Source organism: Suncus etruscus, chromosome 7 (genome assembly GCF_024139225.1).
Source record: "Suncus etruscus isolate mSunEtr1 chromosome 7, mSunEtr1.pri.cur, whole genome shotgun sequence".
Lineage (NCBI taxonomy): Eukaryota > Metazoa > Chordata > Mammalia > Eulipotyphla > Soricidae > Suncus > Suncus etruscus.
The window spans coordinates 41,479,391-41,499,914 of NC_064854.1; the positions used below are offsets into that span (position 1 = coordinate 41,479,391).

Below are 20,524 nucleotides of genomic sequence, written 5' to 3' on the forward strand. Positions count from 1 at the left end.
TAGTTTTTGGGTCACACCCGGCAGTGCTCAGGGGTTACTCCTGGCTCCATGCTCAGAAATTGCTCCTGTCAGGCACAGGGGACCATATGGGACGCTGGGATTTGAACCGATGACCTCCTGCATGAAAGGCAAACACCTTACCTCCATGCTATCTCTCCAGCCCCGAAATATTTGGTTTTTGACCAAATAAATAACTCAATACTGGGCCCGGAGAGATAGCACAGCGGCGTTTGCCTTGCAAGCAGCCGATCCAGGACCAAAGGTGGTTGGTTCGAATCCCGGTGTCCCATATGGTCCCCCGTGCCTGCCAGGAGCTATTTCTGAGCAGACAGCCAAGAGTAACCCCTGAGCACTGCCGGGTGTGGCCCAAAAACCAAAAAAAATAAAAATAAAAATAAAAAAAATAACTCAATACTATTGTTTCCTCTATGGATATTATTTGGATATAAACAATATTTATATTTGGATATAATATATAATGGATATATTGGGATATATAATAGATACGTTTGGATATAAACAATATATGGATATTGTTTCTCTATGGATATTATCAATAGATACTGAATGTATCTTTTTTGGGTTGTTATGGGTCCACATCTAGCAATGCTCTGTAGCCACTTCTAATACAGTACTTGGGGAAACATTCAATGCAGGGGATAGAATCTAGGGACTCCCACATGTGACGAATGCACTCCAGTCCTTTGAGCCATCTTCCTTTTTTCTGTGTCATTCAAGGTGATAATATAATCTTCTATAAGATGCTTTACTGACAATCTTGAATTTTAGTTCAGAGAGGCAGAGAGGAAAAAGGCAGCATTACCCAGGTAGTTCTTCATATGACCAGAGACTAAAGTCTACTAGGAAAAGCCTGCTTACAGCTGGACACTTAAGTAGTACATTGACAATGTGATTGATGTGGTCTTTTTTTTGGGGGGGGGTGGTAAGGAGTGTGAAATGTGTTGGGCCATATAATTGTTTAGGGAGCTATTCCTGGCTCTGTGCTCAAGGGCCACTCCTGGTGATACTCAGTGTACCATGTGGTTTCAAGGACAAAACTGGTGGTGATTACATGGAAAGCGAATGACTAATGTCAAGTCAATGTCTTATTTAAATTATCTCAAGGCCAAATCTGTGCTGAGGAAATCTGCTGAGACATTATCCCTCTGCAAATTTCAGGACTTGGCTCTCAGAGAGTACAGAAAGTAAGGCATTTGCTTTGCATTGTGGCCGACACTGGTTCAATTCCTTGAGCCCCAACAGGAATGATCCTGAGCACAGAGCCAGGAGTAAGCTCTGAGTACCACTGGGTATGGCCCCCAAAGCACAAACAAACAAAAAATACAAAAGCCGACAGAAGCATATAGTGTTTCCAAACTAGGTAAGAACTTGGTTCTCAGGCATGCAAGGTACATACTTTCCCACTTAACCATGCCCCCAGCTCAGGGGTGAGGTATATACTAAGGTCAGCAGTACAGAGGATAGAACAGACACAATGTATATCATCCCCCTCATACCAGTCAGCCCAAGTATTTTTGTTTTATGTTTTATTTTCAGTGAGCATACCTGGCAGTGCTCAGTCTAGTAGTACTCAAGGAATCATGTGTGGTGCCAAGGATTGAACTCAGGTTGATCACAGAAAAGGCAAGTGTCCTGTCTGCTATACTATCTCTCTGGGCCCAGCTTGAGTATTTAGAGACAATGTGTGAATTCTTATAATTGTCAATATGTTACCTTTGACTTCTTTTTGGGTTTGGAGGGCCTCACCCAATGGTGCTCAAGGATTATTCCAGGCTCTGTGCTCAGGAGTGCCCCCGGTGGTGCTAGGAAACCATTACTGGTGCTGAGGATTTGGGAGATCCAAGACAAGGCCCTGAACCCTTGTATTATCTCTAACCCAATTCACATGTGCCAGTGACATACTACATTTAGAAATGAGAAAAGAAAGTTCTGTGACTGAACTCAAATAATGAGCCGCTAAACTTTCTCCGGTGGAAACAAACAACAGGCTGAAAATTTGGGGATATTTCCATAATGTGAATGGGCTAACACCCACCACTAGAAAACTGTTGTCTCTCATATGTACTATATTATTGGCAGAAAAAGGGTCCTGCTCCTCTACCAAGCTTCAAAAGAAAATACTGGTTGCTGACTCTTCCTAGGTAGTCCCGTTCAGGCTGAGCTATGCCACTGCAGAATTCTCGGAATGGAGAAGTGGGGATGGAGGAGATTCCCCATTTTATATGAACCACAGAGCCCAAAGTCACACCCTACACCTTCTGACAGAAACAGCTCTGACAGTCCAGCTTCACAACTTAACATTATCAAACTGTCCAGGCATCAAATTTATGTCAGATCTATAAATCCTGGACCACACCGTCTACACTTTAGAATTTTATAGTGGTGTTTGCTCAGTAGTAGCATCAGAAATCCGATGGGAAAGTTCCATAGAAATCTACCAGCTTGGGGCCGGAGAGACAGCATGGAGGTAAGGCGTTTGCCTTGCATGCAGGTCGGTGGTTCGAATCCCAGCATCCGATATGGGCTCACAAGCCTGCTGGGGGGCGATTTCTGAGCGTAGAGCCAGGAGTAACCCCTGAATGCTGCCGGATGTGACCCCAAAACCAAACCAAAAAAGTAATCTACCAACTTCAGTGAGCCTGAACAATAACACAGAAGGCTCAAATAGCACCAACCATAGCCCAACTGACTTTAGTTAACACCGCAGAGATATGACAATTATTTCAAAAAGACCCGTCATGAGCTCAGTTTTGATCATTTCATTAGCCTTTGTGTTGTAGCAACATAAAATAAAACTGCTCATGCCTGCATAGAGGTGAGCAGCAAATTGGGGATATGGTGAAGGTCACACGGGTGGTTGAATTGGCGTTTGAACATTTCATGCGTGAGACGACTGTATTAGGAGCGACCTTGTAATCAGCGTTCTATATAATAAAAAAAAGTTGAATTGCTAAATTCATCCCGGCTGAATTATGATAAGACAGTGTCTGTTTAGAATAACTAGTCGGATTTCCTCCAAGTGCATTCATTGTCAGGAACCGGGAAGGAACAGATGTGAAAGCCAGATAATATACTCAGAACTTACAAGACAGATCCTCACCTACCAAGCTGATATTTGAATGGAATCAACTATTAAATGGTCGAAAGCTTTAACTATTGAGCTAAATATGAGGACATCCCCCTTCCCTTTCTCTCTCTTCTCTCCTCTCTTGTCTTCTTCGCTCTCTTCTCTTCTCCTCTTTCTTCTTGTGCTTCTCTCTCTTCTCCTGCTTCTTCTCTTCTCTCCTCTCTCTTCTCTCTCTCCTCTCTTCTCCTTCTCTCTCCTCTCCTTGTCTCTCCTCTCTCTCCTCTCTTCTATTCTCCTGCTTCTTCTCTCTCTTCTCTCTTTTCTTCTGCTGCTGCTGCTTCTCTCTTCTCTTTGCTGCTGCTGGTAGGTCAGAGGTCAGACCGCCGCAGACCGCCGGTAACTCGCCGAAGTCTGAGGTCAACGAGGACCTCACCTTAGCCGGAGGGGGGGACGGGAGGGGCGGGGCGGGCAGAAGAAGGGGCGTGGCTTACAATGGGGGCGTGACCTCGAGGAGCCTGGTCTCCTCAGGCGCGGAGGCTCCGCCTGCCGCCGGCAGCCGCCGACGCGAGCTTAGGGAGCCGCATCCGAGACTCTCCGGAAGGTCAGAGGTCAGCGACGGCCGGCACGCGGAGACCCTCGTGAGGCCGGCCGGCCGGGGGCGGGCGCTCACGCACCACCTCTGCCGACGAGGGGCGTGTCCTCGGGAGGCCCCGCCCCCAACCGGGTCTCCTCTCGCTCCGCCTGCCGCCGGCTGACACGAGCCGGGAGCAGCCGCCTCGGTCGGTGCTGCTGCTGCTGCTGGTGCTGCTTGTGTCCGAGGAGCCGCCGGGAAGGAGCCAGAAGCGGCCGCCGCCATGGGGAACCGCGTCCCGCGGGAGGACTTCGAGTGGGTCTACACCGACGAGCCGCACGCTACGCGGCGCCGGGAGATCCTGGGTGAGTGAGTGCGTGAGTGAGTGAAGGCGGCCCGTTATGTGCGCGGCGCTGAGGCGCCCGAGCCCCGTTAGCGCGTCCCCCGCCAATGCACACAGGTAGGTCGGCGGAGGCGGCCCGCCGGCGCGGCCCCGAGGCGCAGAGGGTCCGGGCGCGGCCTCGGCTCGCCGCGGAGAAGCGCGGGCGCGGCCCGGAGCGCGGATGGCGGCGGATGTTGGCTAGGCCGCCCGCTGGGGTCGAGCCTCCCTCCATGGCCCCGAGGAGCGACGCTGCCCGGCGCCTCTTTCCCGCCCTCGGGCCGGGCCCGGGAGCCGCGGAGCGCCGGGGTGTGGTCGCCCGGCGTCGGAGGGAGCCGCCCTGCAGCCACGCGCCGGCCCGGGGCAGCGGCCAGGCTGGTGGGAGCTTGGCTTCGGGCGCTCGTCCGTCTCCCCGACCGTCTCGTCTCCCTCGCCGCCGCCGCCGCCGCCACCCGCTTTCTGGGCCCCGGATGCGGAGCTGCCCGTTCTCGCCTCGCCTCGCCTCCCTCGCCTCCTTCTTTCCTTCGGGCTTTGCTGCATGAAGCGTCGCCCAGGCTCTGTGCCAGATTCCTCCTTGGGCCCCCGCCCAGGCCTTTCTGCACCTCTCCATGCCAAAAAAAAAAAAAAATCTCTTGTCTAAGCACCTACAGAATTCTCTTCTCTTCCCTCCCCAGATCGCTCCTTATTCATGATTCCTATAGGTACGACGTGTTTCTGTGGCCCGCTTCATCGACATCAACATGATTCAGCTTTCTTAGCTTTTATTTTTTCTTTTTCTTTTTGGGATCACTTCTGCCCAAAGAGGTCATTGCGTTGCTGCTGCTGCGTCCTGGTTCAAAGGCCTGCGAAACCACTGTTTCAATTAAGTGTCAGGATTACAAAACGCCTTGAGGTTTTTATTTTTTTTTTTCTGCAAGGCGAGTGTTGGTAAAGCTCTTGGTGATGGCCTCCCGAAAATTAAGGAAGCCCGGATCTTTGGCTTGTGTACGTGGCTGACCTTGGGTTGATCCCCAGGATCAAGATGGTCACCTGAGCTCTCTCAGCCAGGAGGAAGGCCTTAAGGACCTCCAGGTGCACCTAAAGGCAAAATATTCATCAACAAGGGCTGGAGAGAGAACAGCAAGGAAGGCAACTTGTTTTGCATATAGCCGAACCAAGTTCATAGTATATATGTGTGTGTGTATACACACAATATACATATAGTACACACGACCTCCAGGGATAACCAGGTCCATAGTGTGTATATATATATATATTGCAAGTCAGCCCTGGATGGGGTTGGAGGATGGTGGGATGGAAGATGAGGTCTTTCTCCTCCAGCTCGACCACGCATCTGCCACCCTGTTGAGCCAAAGTCAGGCTTCAGGACATATCAGCTTTATTCTGTGGATAAGGCTGAAGAAAATGCCCAGCCTTCCACAGACCCTTGCTTTTATACACAAGAATCAGGTACCTGGGGCCGGGCGGTGGCGCTAGAGGTAAGGTGCCTGCCTTGCCTGCGCTAGCCTAGGATGGACCGCGGTTCGATCCCCCGGCGTCCCATATGGTCCCCCAAGCCAGGAGCAACTTCTGAGCGCATAGCCAGGAGTAACCCCTGAGCGTCACCGGGTGTGGCCCAAAAACCCAAAAAAAAAAAAAAAAAAAAAAAAAAAAAAAAAAAAAGAATCAGGTACCACCCTAGGGTGGGAGCAGAATGCCAAGTAAGAAATAATCCAATATACTATTACCAGGTCACACCCTAGGGTAGGGCACAATTATTGATTAGGTAGGATCAGCAAGATAATCTTATGGGACCAGAGAGAGAGCATGGAGGTAAGGCATTTGCCTTTCGGAGGTGGTTTGAAATCCAATCCGGCATCCCCTATGGTCCCCCGTGCCTGCCAGGGGCGATTTATGAGCCAGGAGGAACCCCTGAGCGCTGCCAGGTGTGACCCCAAAACAAAAAAGATAAAAATTATATGGAAATGTTTTCATATATAACATATATAGTATACACAATATATATTTATATATAGTACGTACACACACATGACCTCCAGGTGTAATCCCTATGCACAGAAGCAGGAATCTTATGGGGTATGGCCCCCAAACTAACAAAATCAGATAAAGGAGGAATTTTTCTTTCTTTTTAGTTTTGAACCCACACCTAGCAGCACTCGGGTTACTCCTAATTCTGTACTCAGGAATTACCCCTGGCAGGCTCTGGGACCATATAGGGTGCCAGGGATCGAACCTGGGTCAGCCGCATGCAAGGCAAACGCCCTACTCTCTGTGCTATCACTCTGGCCTGTGAGGAATTTTTTTTTTTTTCCTTTGGTTTTTGGGCCACACCCTGTGACGCTCAGGGGTTACTCCTGGCTGTGCGCTCAGAAGTTGCTCCTGGCTTCTTGGGGGACCATATGGGACGCCGGGGGATCGAACCACGGTCCGTCCTAGGCTAGCGCAGGCAAGGCAGGCACCTTACCTCCAGCGCCACCGCCCGGCCCCCCTGTGAGGAATTTTTCTTCTAGTCTTTGCCTAGTGTTTCTTCTCAACATCCAGTTCCCTTTGGAAAGAAATACAGCTGACTTCTGCTTGTAGTAGCTAAAGCTAATATTAGGAACGAATCTAAAATTAAATAAAGGTTCCATGCTGAATATATTAGATATATTCAGAGGAATGGATCTCATTAAGATTGAACTTTAAGAGAGATAGCATGGAGGTAAGGCCTTTCATGCAGAAGGTCATCGGTTTGAATCCCGGTGTCCCATATGGTCCCTCGTGCCTGCCAGGAGCAATTTCTGAGCATGGAACCAGGAGTAACCCCTGAGCACTGCTGGGTGTGACCCAATAAAAAACCACACACACAAGATTGAACTTTAAGGGGGCCGGAGTGATAGCACAGCACAGCGCAGCGGGAGGGCGTTTGCCTTGCACACAGCCGACCCAGGATAGACCTGGGTTTGATCCCCAGTCGACACATAGTGGCAACACATATGGTCCCAGAGTACAACTGGGTGTGTTAACAATAGCAGCAAACCCCCCCCCCAAAAAAAAGAAAAAGATTGAACAAAGGCTAGAGAGAACTCAGTAGGACTCAAGAAACAGTACAATAGAGAAGATGGTTTCCTTGTTCATGGGTTCAATCTCCAGCACCCCATGTTGTCCCTAGAATCCTCCAGGGAGTATTTCTGAGCACAGAGCCAGTAATCCCTAAGTGCTGCTGGTTACTGGCCCAAAAACAGCAACAAAAAAAAAAGCGGAATTAGAAGCCTGGAAATAGCTCAGAGAATTAGTGCTGAAGTCTAATTGTGTTGTATTTGAGCACCATCAGGAGTGACCCTCAACCCAAATTCGATGTAGGTAGCCCTTTGAGCAAGTAGTTCCAAAGCTGCCCCCCCTTAATTAATCTTCTATAACATGTTGATAAGACATAAGAGTGTGGCAGTTGACAGTTTAGGAAAACTTTTAAATAACTTGGGTTTTTCATTTCTGTTTTGTAAATAGCTTACCCGTGAGGAAGCACCTGGTGCATATTGTCTATATCTTATCAACATGTTATAGAAGATTGATTTGTGGTCAACTCTGAAAAACCAGCTTTTCCATACTGGAGTTTAGCTATTTAAATTTCAGCAAATCAAGATAGCTTATTTTTATCTCAACATTGAACTTTATTTTCCATAAATTTATTACCACTGAACCACTTTACATGCAGAGTAAACAGGCTACTTATCTTCCCTGTGGGTATAAATCCAGTTCAGTGTTTCATTTAAAGGTCCCCAGTTGGAATAGCTTCAGGAAAGATAAGACTCAGGAGATGTGTTTACATTAAAGTAATTAGAGGCTTGTAGAAGAAAGGCACACTAAAATATGGGTATGTATTGAACAGAAAGTGAGCGCCTGTGCAAACAGGAATGAAAAGGAGAAGGTCGGGTGTGTGTTTAACACAAAGTCTTTGTATACTGGGGCTGGAGCGATAGATAGCACAGCAGGTAAGGGTGCTCGCCTTATTTGTAACTGACTCAGGTTCCATCCTCGGCATCCCATATGGTCCTCTGAGTGCAGAACTAGGAAAAACCTCCAAGCATCACAGACTATGGCCTAAAAAACAAAAACCACAAAAGCATTTGTATGCTGGGGGGTGGGGGTGGGTAATGTGTGTCTGATCGGGAATGGGTGTTTTTTAATATGTTCAGTTGTGCAACTATTTCTGTAGTCTACTTTTAAAACATCCTTTTATCCTCACTTCAAAGGAAACTACTCTTTAGCAGCCACTTTGTCCCCTGCTCCCACCACCTGCCTCTGCCCCTACTAATCTGCTTTTGCCTCTTGTACACATTTGCCAGCCTGGGCCTTTCTTTCTCAGACATCGTTCTTGGTGTTTTGTGACTGCCTTCTTTCATTTAGCCTGTGTTCGGTGTGCTCTCTCAGGCCTGATTTATGGGGATATCACATTTTTAGTTCACATCACTTTTAGTACCACATTTAGATCACATGCATCAGTTGGTGGATTTGTCAGTATCCCTGCTGTGGACACTCATACAAGTTATTGACTGAGTGGGTGTTTATTCACCTCTTGAAGACCTCCTTGTAGAGTGGCTGGGAAATTAATTATTTAACACTGAAGAGCTGCCAGGCTATTTTCCACATCCGGATGCAGCTGCTCCCAGATTCTTCATCAACTGTGTATGGGCTCTGGTTTCCCCACTTTCTTGTTATGTTGCCTGTCATTTATTTTATTTTATTTTAATTTATTTTGGTTTGTTTTTTGGGTCACACCCGGCAGCACTCAGGGGTTACTCCTGGCTCTACATTCAGAAATCGTTCCTAGCAGGCTCAGGGGACCATATGGGATGCCAGGATTTGAACCACCTTCCTTCTACATAGAAGGCAAATGCTCTACCTCCATGCTATCTCTCCAGCCCCCCTGTCATTTATTTATCGGGACTTTTGCTTGTGGGTCACAACTGTTGGTACAGTGGGTTACTTCTGGGATTATGCTCCCTGATTTCTCCTGCAGTGCCAGAGGTGAAACCCCAGGCTGCATGCAAAACATTGGTGTTCCAGCCCTTTCAAAGTCATCTCTCTAGCCATATCTCTTTTGTTTAGTTTTGGTTTGGGGGCTACACCCTGCAATGCCCTGGGGTAACTCCTGGCTTTGCACTCAGGGATTACTCCTGAAGAACTCAGGGAACTATTATGGATGCCAGACATTGGATCTGAGATGGCCTTGTGCTAGACAAGTGTTATATCCACTTGTGTTCTGCCTCTCCAGTCCCTGACCCAATCTTAAAAACTATATTAGCACCATACTTGTGGATGTGAAGTGGTAGCTTATTACTTCAGTTGTATTTTCCTAAGGATGGCTAATAACTTTAAGCATTTTTCATGTGCTTTTGGGCCATTTGTATATTTGCTTTGGAGAAACTTCTATTTGCACTTTTTGCTCAATATTTAATTAGATGATTGTAGGAGTTTTTAAAGTTTTTTGTGTATATATACACAAACACATAAATACATATTCTGATACAAGTCGCTTACAAGAGATACGGTTTTCTAACATTTCCTTCCTTTCTATGTCTTAATCTTTTCACTTTTTGAGGGGAAATATGGGGCATAGGAACCATGTGGCAGGGATCAAAACCAAGGTTCCAAGATATGAAGCATGCACAGTAGTAGCCCTTTGAGCAATCAATCCCTCTGACCTCCACTTTTCACTCTATTGTGTGAGCCTCGTGCAGGGCCACAGGGAGATGCTCATGGGACCATAAGGCTCCAGATATGAAACCTGGGCCGGGGCCGGGCGGTGGCGCTGGAGGTAAGGTGCCTGCCTTGCCTGCGCTAGCCTAGGACGGACCGCGGTTCGATCCCCCGGCGTCCCATATGGTCCCCCAAGAAGCCAGGAGTAACCCCTGAGCGTCACAGGGTGTGGCCCAAAAACCAAAAAAAAAAAAAAAAAAAAGAAACCTGGGCCTCCTTGCCCAGTGTGGGCCTCCCACACTCCAGCCAATCTTCCTGATACACAGCCCTCCACTCTGCTCTTTCTTGTGGTATCATTTGCAACACAAAAGTTGTGATGCATCCAATTTATTCTATTTTCCTTTTGTCACTTGTGCTTTTGATGTTCTTTTTGCCAGACATTAAACCTGGATTGGCCTCATGCAAGGCAAACATCTGCCCTGCTCTACTATCACTCTAGACCAATTTTTTATAACTTTTATAAGGTCGTAACCTTGGAGTGATAAATCTTATCCGTGTGCCTGGTATATGGCACAGTAGTGAAGGAGGAGACCTAGGTTTGATCCCAGGTACTACCACAAGCCAAAAACATTCAAAACCAAACCTGTTTGATAATATGGTATATGCATATGTACCATATTTGTACAATATACTTACAGTGTATATTATACAAATAATATATACTTAGAGTTCATGATTTCCTCTATAATGACTAAGTCACTAGAAACTTTGACTTTCTATAATTTCTGGATTTTTCGGGTTTTGTTTGTTTCTAAATCTACAACCTAATGGTGCTCGGGGCTATTCCTGGTTTATTGCTCAAGGATGGCTTCCAGCAGTGCTGAAGGGACCATGTGGTGCTGGGCACTGAATTGCCCATAAGTTCCAGCCCATTGAGTCATCTCTCCACAAGTGAGCAGTTGTGATTCCTAACCAATTCCCTACTTTTAGTCAATGGGGATAGATTGGGGATTAAACCCAAGCTCCATATAGGCAAGGCATATATATATAGACTCTACTGTCTGGTTTCATTTTCATAAGAGATCTTCACAGAGCTTATTTGTTTTCCACTTTTGTTTTTGGGGAATTTACATGCATAAGGCCAAGTATTTCAGAAAAGGTCAGCAGTATAAACTGCATTTCCGGCAAGAGTCCTTTAAGGACAAATACAGATTCTTCTTGGCATCCTACCACAGCTAGGACTTTGGTTTTATGGGCTATTGAGTGTTAAACCTAGGATGGTGGCGAAAGGTAGGAGCTGCTTCTTGGAACCATTTAGAATAAAATCCCAGTTCTAAGCTTCTCTTTGGTGTGTAGCCTACCAGGAATAATTCCTAAGTGCAGATCTAGGAGAAACCCCTAAGCATCACCAGATAATGACCCCAAAACAAAAATAAAAATTATAAGTGGTAGGGATAGGGAGATAGCGCATGAATTGGCTGCATGCCTTGCATATGCTCCACAGTGATTCATTCCATCCCTGGCACCACTTGGCCTCCTGAGTACCACCATCGTTAGCCCTGGCTACCAAGAATCTTCAGCACCCCAGGAGCTGCACAGCACCACGTCCTTGGGCTCTGGCACTGAGCTGCAGGTTGCCCACGGATCGCCAGGAGCCCTGGGCCTCTCATCACTACTTGGGAGGTTCCCACTGAGACAAATTTCTATAAATTGAATGCAAGGAAATATTAAGGGTGAAAGAAAATTTATTTCTGAATAACAGTTTATTATGCATTATGTATTTCTGAATAACATGAAATTCTCCGTGACTGTTAATGTGAACAGTCCAGATTTTGGAGCATATTTTTTTCTGCATAAATTTTCTACTTGTTGTGGCATGTTACTTAGCAACCCATCTATTAAAATCTACTGTTCTTTCCTATGGTAACTAAATATTATGTCCATCACAGTGAAAGATGTATAATGATCTGGGAAAAGAAGAAAAGTAATGTATTCGTTTCATTGATGTTGCTATTTGGGTTTAGTGACACTTACGTATTTTTCTCTTTTGTTGATTTTTTCCTTTGCAGAAAAGCATCCAGAGATAAAGTCCTTAATGAAACCTGATCCCAACTTGATTTGGATTATAACTATGATGGTCCTCACCCAGTTGCTCGCATTTTACTTAGTGAAGGACCTAGACTGGAAATGGCTCATGTTCTGGACATACGCCTTCGGCAGCTGCATGAACCACTCATTGACTCTAGCCATCCACGAGTTGTCCCACAACAGTGCCTTTGGCAACGCTAAGCCTATGCAGAACCGCTGGTTTGGAATAATTGCTAATCTTCCTATAGGCGTCCCGTATTCAATTTCGTTTAAGAGGTACCACATAGATCATCATCGATATCTTGGTGGGAATGGCATTGATGTGGACATTCCAACCGATTTTGAAGGCTGGTTCTTCTGTACCACTTTCAGAAAGCTCATTTGGGTCATTCTTCAGCCTCTCTTTTATGCTTTCCGACCACTCTTCATCAACCCCAAACCTATTACTCACCTGGAAGTAATCAATTTTACCATCCAGTTCACTTTTGACATTATCATTTACTATGTTTTTGGAATTAAATCCTTAATCTACATGTTGTCAGCAACCTTAATCGGTCTAGGTTTGCACCCGATTTCTGGACATTTTATTGCAGAACACTACATGTTCTTAAAGGGACATGAAACATACTCCTATTACGGGCCTCTGAACCTACTCACCTTCAATGTGGGCTACCATAATGAGCACCATGACTTCCCTAATATTCCTGGAAAAAGCCTTCCGCTGGTAAGTAAAGGAGTCAGTGCAAACTGTTATTGTTGATGTTTATGTAAGACAAAAATTAATATTGACTCAGTTACTATTTTGTTCTGGCCACACCCAGAAGTGCCTAGAGGCCATATTCAAATCAGGGTTACAGCACATGCTAGGCAAGTGCCTTAACCACTGTGCACTCTGGCCCTTAAACTCTTTTTGGGGGTGGGTGGGTGGCGCTCAGGGGTTACTCCTGGCTCTGCACTTAAATCTGGCTCTGCACTTAAATCTCTCCTGGCAGGCATGGGGAACCCCCTTAAACTTTTTTTTAAAAAGAAACAGACTGGCCAAGTGTATGCTTTATATGTGAATGGTCTGGGTTCAGTCTCTAGTACTACCTGGTTCCCTGAGCATGTCCAAAAACAACCGAAAAAGAAGAAACCTATTTTGTCTGTCTAGGCTACAACACCAAAGAGAAGCTTAAAACCGAAGCTTCTGCGTGTATAATTATGTGTAATTAAACATATAATTAAACATCATAGTCCACTGTTCCCTCTCCTGAATCCCCTCTGCCAGGTGATACCAGGCTATGATTATGTAAGTTACCCTATTCTTAGAAGAAACACTAAGAATTCACTGGAGAAATTTAAAAAAAAAATACCCTGGCCTAGCATTCAGTAGTGGTGAGCCTGTAAGAATTGATTTGGATTCTTTCAACCTTTCTGTGACCTTTTATTTATTAGAATGAGACATCTGAATAAACACTTCACAGCTGTCCCAGGACACTGACTATGGCATGGGTGATAGGAGTATTCTACCTGTGGAGTCTGTCCCCTATCTGGGGGAGGGGATTTTCTTTCTTTTTAAGATACTATGGCTTAAGGAGAAAACTGCTCTTGAAACGAGACTTTTTTTAAACATAAGCCACATACTAGTGAACTTAGTTCCAGTCAGACATAGCTTAGCTACCGGCTCATTAGTCATCAGAGATGTTCTCCCACTCCAGCACCTGCTGTGTCTTCAGTCTCTTCCATGGACAGGCAGGACACCCTCAGCCTCCTATTTTCCCTTTTCTGCCTTGCTCTTTTTTTTTTTTTTTAATTGAACCCATTGTGATTTACAAAGTCCTTCATTGTTGGGTTTCAGACATACGAATCAAGGCCAATTCCACCACCAATGTCAGTGTCAACCTTGCTCCAACGTCTGTGTTCCCAGAGTATCTTGATCACCACTGGTTCCCCCACCCCCACCCCGCCCCAGTTTGCCTTATAACAAGTCCATTTAAAGTTTTGATTGTTAGAGTTTGGGTCTGTTGTTGTTGTTGTTTTGGGGCCATGCCCAGTGGTGCTCAGGGGTTGCTTCTGGCAGGCTTGGGGGACCATATGGGATGCTGGGGATCAAACCTGGGTTCATCAGGGGTTGGCAGCATGCAAGGCTAATACCCTACTGCTGTGCTAGCACTCTAGCCTTGAGTTTGGATCTCTTGATTCTATTGTTGTTGACTTTGGCTTGGATATTTAGGGTTGTTTTTTGGTTTTGGTTTTGGTTTTTGGGTCACACGGGCAGTGCTCAGGGGTTGCTTTTGGCTCTGGGCTCATGGCAGGCACAGGGGACCATATGGGATGCCAGGATTTGAACCACCGTTCGTCCTGAACTGGATTGGCTGCATGCAAGGCAAACACCCTACCACTGTGCTATCTCTCCAGCCCCCTAGTTGTCTTTTTTTTTTTTTTTTTTGAATCACTAGTGTACTACTTGGCCCTTAGCCCCCCTACTTTAATATTTATGTTTCTCTTCCTCTACTCAGGTTCTTTCCTTTTCCTCACTACTCTGGAGACAATGCTTTTTCTTTCTGGTGGGGGGCCTTCCCCACATTGCTCAGGGTTTTTTCCTGTCTCTTGTTCAGGCACCACTTTTACTGTGCTTGGGTAGGGGACGACTTCATGTGATGCTGATAATTGAACTGCGTGCAGAGTATGTGCCTTCAACCTCAGGCCCTTCCTGCTCTTCTCTCTCTTCCTCTCTCTCTTCTCTCTCTCCTCTCTCTCTCTCATTTGTGTTTTGTTTTGTTTTGGGGCCATACCCAGCAGCGCTCATGGGTTACTCCTGGCTATGTGCTAAGAAATTACTCCTGGGGCCCGGAGAGATAGCACAGTGGCGTTTGCCTTGCAAGCAGCCGATCCAGGACCAAAGGTGGTTGGTTCGAATCCGGTGTCCCATAAGGTCCCCCGTGCCTGCCAGGAGCTATTTCTGAGCAGACAGCCAGGAGTAACCCCTGAGCAATGCTGGGTGTGGCCCAAAAAAACCAAAAAAAAAAAAAAAAAAAAAAGAAATTACTCCTGGCAGGCTTGGGGAACCATGTGGGATGCCAGGGGTCGAACTCCAGTCATCTATGTGCAAGGCCAACTCCCTACCGCTGTACTTTCGCTCTGGCCTCCCTTCCTGCTCTTTTGAGTGTTATCCCCTGTCAATATCTGGCATTTATCATATAGTCATAGTGCATTAGTATGTTATAAATAACAATCTTAGAGTTCAGTGGTACATATGTTGAGGCTCCAACAGCTTTATTAAATCTGTTTATCATAGCTACCAAGAACTCTTTATTTATTTAACATCTTCAGTTTTTTCTTTTTTACTTAGTTTTGCTCTCCACAATCACCTAATGGTTTTCCTGGGATTAATGAAGTTAATATTTGGACTGAATGGAGTATGTGGCTTGAACCTGGATTTCTGACTCCTATTTAGGGATATCAGTTGGCTTTTCATGCAGTGCCTTCTTTCCCCTCCCGGCCTTGTTGATTTTGCAATAACCAGAGATTGCACTTTTGGCTTCAGGGTTCTCCACTGCACCCTGTTGTGCTGAGGATACTGAGCTGCAGGGCTGCAGCCGTGCCTCTCAGCTTGTAGGGAGGTGGCAGTGACTGCTCTCCTGGCCTCGAGCCTACCACTGAGCCCCCCAATTTGTGCCTTACTATAAATGTCAAAATTATGGATGGAGAGATAGAACAGTAAAGCATATATATGGTTGACCCAGAATCAAACTCTAGCACCCTGCTAGGAGTGATCCCTGAACACAGAGCCAAGAATAAGGCCTCAACACTGCTAGGTATAGCCAGAAACAAAGTTAATAAAAATGTAAAATTATAAACTTTATTGGTTTTATTTTTGGAATATACCTAGAAGTATGCTGAGAGGCCACCTGTTGCAGGGCTCAAACCTGGGCCTACTGCTTGTGCTTGACCTGTTAAACAATCTCTCCAGCCCTCCCCTTTATTTATTTATTTATTTATTTATTTTGGTTTTTGGGTCACACCCGGTGACCCTCAGGGGTTACTCCTGGATCTACGCTCAGAAATCGCTCCTGGCTCAGAGGGCCATATGGGACGCTGGGGATGAAACTCAGGTCTGTCCAGGGTCAGCCAGGTTCAAGGCAAATGCCCTACCACTGTGCTATCGCTACAGCTCCTCTTAATGTATTTTTAGTCTTTTTTAAATGTGTTGCTGCTATTGTTACCACACCCAGTTGTACTCTGGGACCATTTGTGTTGCCAGGGTTCGAATCAGGGTCAAGGTTAACAGAAACATGTTATATGAACATCTTAACCTTTGGACTCTCCAACCCTGAATGTTTCCGTTTTCAGGAGTGTTTTTGACTCGACTCTCAAATGTTTTGGGGATGGGGGGCTGTGGTTTGGGTTTGTTGTGATTTGGTTTTTGGTCTACACTCAGCAAGGCTCAGGGCTTACTCCTGGAAGAATTGGGGGACCATGTAGGGTGCCAGGGAAAGAATCCAGCTCATGCAAGTTAAAGGCAAACACCCTATCTACATTTTTACTATCACTCCAGCTCTATAGCTACTGACTTTGACATAACTTTGATGTGAATTGGAACCAGTTTTGTGTATGTGATGTGATCTGTTGATCTTCATAAATGAACTTTTTAAAGTTCAGAGCCGCACGTGCTTTGCATGCAGGAGGCCCAGGTTTGATTCCTGGTACCACATATTTCCCCATTACCAACAGCCACCAGGAGTGGCCTCAAAACAAAAAGAATTTTAGGAAGTTTGGAAGTACTATAATCAGAACTCACCCACGCAGTTTGACTAACAGTGTTCTGTAAGGGCTGTGTAGTCCTCTGTCCTTACAAGACTATTTTTATAGTTGTTTTTGGACTACACAGGCAGTGCTCAAGACTTATTCCTGGATCTGTGCCCAGAGATCACTCTTGGCTGTACTGGGCCTTGGAGGCTGGATTTGTAGGGTAATGGGCATCAAATCCAGGTTAGCTGGGTACAAGCAAGGCAAGACTCCTACCTATTTATTATACTATCTCATAGACTCCTTATCTGCTTTGTCTTAATCAAGAAGTATAACTATTTTATTTGGGGGGGGGGCTCACACTCGGCAGCACTCAGAGGTTACTCCTGGCTCCGGGCTCAGAAATCACTCCTGGGAGGCTCGGAGGACCATTTGGGATGCCGGGATTTGAACCAATGACCTTCTGCATGAAAGGCAAAACGCCTTACCTCCATGCTATCTCTCCGGCCATAACTATTTCTCAATGGAACATTTGCATGTGAACATTTCTTTGCTATCTTATCTTCATCGTGTATTCTGTTCTAATTTCGTGTGTGTATGTGTCACAGTCACATCCGGCAGCGCTCAGGAGTTACTCCTGGGGGACCATATGGGATGCCGGGATTCAAACCACTGTCCTTCTGTCCTTCTGCATGCAAGGCAAACTCCTTACCTCCATGCTATCTCTCCAGCCCCTGTTCTAATTTTCATTAGGGAACCTGTTAGAATATGTTTTTACTTGGTGCTGACTGCAGACTAACTGTAATCATTTTCTCAAAGGCCTTTCCAGCTTGAAGTGGCAGAATTGCACCCAGAATCAAGAGTAAATTCTGAGGATAACCAGGTGTTCCCCAAAACAAAAAATCAAAGTGCCAGATTTTACAAATAAACCATATTAGTCCCTCTAAGTTTGATGGGAAAAGAGCTTAATCCTAGGTGCCAAGGCAGTAGTAAAGCAGGTAAGGTGTTTGTTTGCCTTGTACAGGGCCAACACAGGTTCCATCCCTGTACCCCAAATAGTCATCTGAGCATGACCAGAAGTGATTCCCCAAAATCTAAAAATACAAGAATTATTTAATCCTAGAGAATCAAATATATTTAATTACATCCACACCACACCTGGTAGTGCTCAAGGCTTACTCCTGGCTCGGTGCTGAGTAATCACTTCTAGCAGGGCTTTAGGGGTACATGGGGTACCAGAGAAGCAACTTGGATAAGCTATGTGCAAGGCAAGCACCTTCCCCACTGTACTATCTCTCTGGCCCTTATTTTTACTCTTGAGAGATAGCTATCAACAGTCTAGTATTCTCAGAACAACTGCTGTTGGAGTGGGGGACAAGAGGACTCAGATGAGCCTGGTGCTTTCCCTTCTTTGTTTGGATCAAGTGTCACTTGCCACCTTCCTGGACTCCATTAATACACGTACTCATCTTGGCCCATGTTGTTTGTTTTTGTTTTCCAGGTGAGAAAAATAGCAGCTGAATACTACGACAACCTCCCCCATTACAATTCCTGGATCAGAGTGCTGTATGATTTTGTGACAGATGATACAATAAGCCCCTTCTCAAGAGTAAAGAGGCACCAAAAAGGAAAGGTGGAGCTGGAGTGAATGGAGTTCTGCTTAATAAAGCAGAAGGTTTTTGCATTAAACCAAGACCAGTGATCGTTAGCTGCGGTTTCTATGTACGCGCTCTCGTATCTTTCCAGCTTAATATGACTTTAAACATGCAGTCAGCTTGACTCCGTTTTCAGCTTTCTAAGCAAGAAATATTTTCTTTGTTTTACCATTGTGGAGGTTATTTTTACCCTATTATAACAATAAGCTTTTAAAAAATGATTTCTGTTGTTTTATTTTCGCTACGAGGTTTTACTATATTAAAATAGCTAATAAACTGAGCGATTAATCACTATAGTATTTATCATATTTGTATTTTAGTGTCTTCATTTATAAGATGGTAAACTGGCATGAATTTAATTTAGATTTCATTCCAATTTAGGGAGTCCTAGAATTCTTTCACTGTAAACTGAGCTATGCATTTTTAGTTTTGGTTTTGTTTTGTTTTATTTTTGAGGTCACATGATGCATGTATATCCCAAGAGTCCTATGGAGACCCAGGTTGACCCCATGCAAGCAAGCATCTGAAGTTCTGTAATATTTCTCCAGACCTGCATTTTGGGTGGTATTGATTGGGGCCTAGATTAGACAATGCTATGTCCTGTAAAACTTTAGTTGGTTTTTTTTTTTTTTTTTGGTTTTTGGGTCACAGCCAGCAGTCTAGGGGGTTACTCCTGGCTCCACGCTCAGAAATCGCTCCTGGCAGGCTTGGGGGACCATATGGGATGCCAGGATTCGAACCAATGACCTGCATGAAAAGCAAATGCTTACCTCGATGCTATCTCTCCGGGCCCCCCATTAGTTGTTTTTTAAGAAAATGCATGTTAATCATGCACAGTGTTCAACTTTCTTTTTCAGCTGTAGTAACTCAAATTAGAAACTGCTTAACCCATAGTTTGGCCCCCCTTAGTAGTTAAGAAAATGCATGTTAATCATGCCCAGTGTTTAACTTCCCTTTTCAGTTGTAGTGACTCAAATTAGAAACTGCTTAACCCATAGTTTCCTGTTCATTGCACAGCAACACAAACTGGTTGTAGTCTGATGGTAGATAGTTGTTCTCAGGTCTTTGAAGTATTGCTAGTGTATCAGTCTTACTGTTTGTTTTGGAGCCTGTATTCGGGGCCTACTCCTGCTCTGTTCTCGCGTCATTTCTAGCAGTTTTTGGAAACCATATGTGATACTGGGGATCAATCAAACCAGGTCAGCTATAAGACAAGTGCCTTACCCAACACCGTATATCTCTAGCCCTCTATCTTTGGAAAAATTTTTGGCATGAATTATAAATGTACTTAAGAATAGGACATATAGCTTTGTTACTATTTTACGGGGGGGATGAGGATGAATTTGTTTTGGTTGGGTTACACCTGGATGCACTCTATTACTCCTGGCTCTATGTTCAGAAATTATTCCTGGTAGACTGTGGACCATATGGAAACCAGGGATCAAACACGAGTCAGCCACCTCCAAGGCAAATGCCCTACCTGCTATGCTAGTGCTCCAGCTCCAGATGGATTTATTTTTACTTAAAAGAAAGGGGGGGAGGTGGCGCTAGAGGTAAGGTGTCTGCCTTGCAAGTGCTAGTGTAGGACAGACCGCGGTTCGATCCCCCAGTGTCTCCTATCATCCCCCCAAGCCAGGAGCGATTTCTGAGCTCATAGGAGTAACCCCTGAGCATCAAACGGGTATGGCCCAAAAACCAAAAAAAAAAAAGAGAGAGACAGGACAGTTATTTTACTTACATACTGTAGCATCTCCCAGCTATTAAGTTTGCAGATTACAAATCTTTCTCATAAAAGATGTTTTTGTACAAATTTTACATGTATGGCAAATGTATGTTCAGTAGTAGAACTTTATGCCTTGCAATATAGGGTCTAGGTTTGATTCTGGTACCACAGGACAAATTTTAAACCATATGGAGCAATGGGACATATAAGCACTGCTTCTGATTGCTTGGTTGGTTGTGGGTGTGAGGCACAGGGATTCCCCCAAGTGGTATTCAGGAGGTCCTGGGCCTCCAGCTGTGACTCAGCCAGCCAGGCAAGTGATTGATTTACCTGATTCAGTGCAACGGCCCGAGGAACCAATTCTGCTTGGTGCTTGTGGAGCCACATCCCCAGGTCACCCATACAGAGCCAAGCCCTACAATTCTGAGTCATTTGGGGTTCCTTGATGCCTGTACCATCTCTGGCCAAAATCTACCTTTAAGCAAAGGAAGAGAAAGACCCTCACTCAGCATCCTTCCACCACCACCACCAAATTTTACCTGCAGCCACTACCGCCACTCTGTATGAATCCAGTGCCCCCCAGGAGGTAGCATGGCTCACTCTGAACACTGGG

At 45.5% G+C, this 20,524-nt stretch overlaps 1 protein-coding gene across 1 annotated transcript; it reads left to right on the top strand.

Annotated features, from left to right (window-relative positions):
- The first annotated feature begins 3,861 nt into the window (after nt 1-3,861).
- DEGS1 (delta 4-desaturase, sphingolipid 1) lies at nt 3,862-18,349 on the top strand. The gene is made up of 3 exons (XM_049776571.1): nt 3,862-4,024; nt 11,787-12,529; nt 18,035-18,349. The coding sequence occupies exons 1-3, from the start codon at nt 3,943-3,945 to the stop codon at nt 18,179-18,181; spliced, it is 972 nt and encodes a 323-aa protein (XP_049632528.1). The 5' UTR covers nt 3,862-3,942; the 3' UTR covers nt 18,182-18,349.
- Nucleotides 18,350-20,524: the final 2,175 nt, after the last annotated feature.

What these genes read in the sequence shown, in the direction of transcription:
- DEGS1 (XM_049776571.1), top strand. Translation starts at nt 3,943, where the DNA reads ATGGGGAACCGCGTCCCGCGGGAGGACTTCGAGTGGGTCTACACCGAC. An exon ending in GCGGCGCCGGGAGATCCTGG is followed by an intron (nt 4,025 to 11,786) that starts GTGAGTGAGTGC and finishes TTTCCTTTGCAG; the next exon opens with AAAAGCATCCAGAGATAAAG. An exon ending in CTGGAAAAAGCCTTCCGCTG is followed by an intron (nt 12,530 to 18,034) that starts GTAAGTAAAGGA and finishes TTTGTTTTCCAG; the next exon opens with GTGAGAAAAATAGCAGCTGA.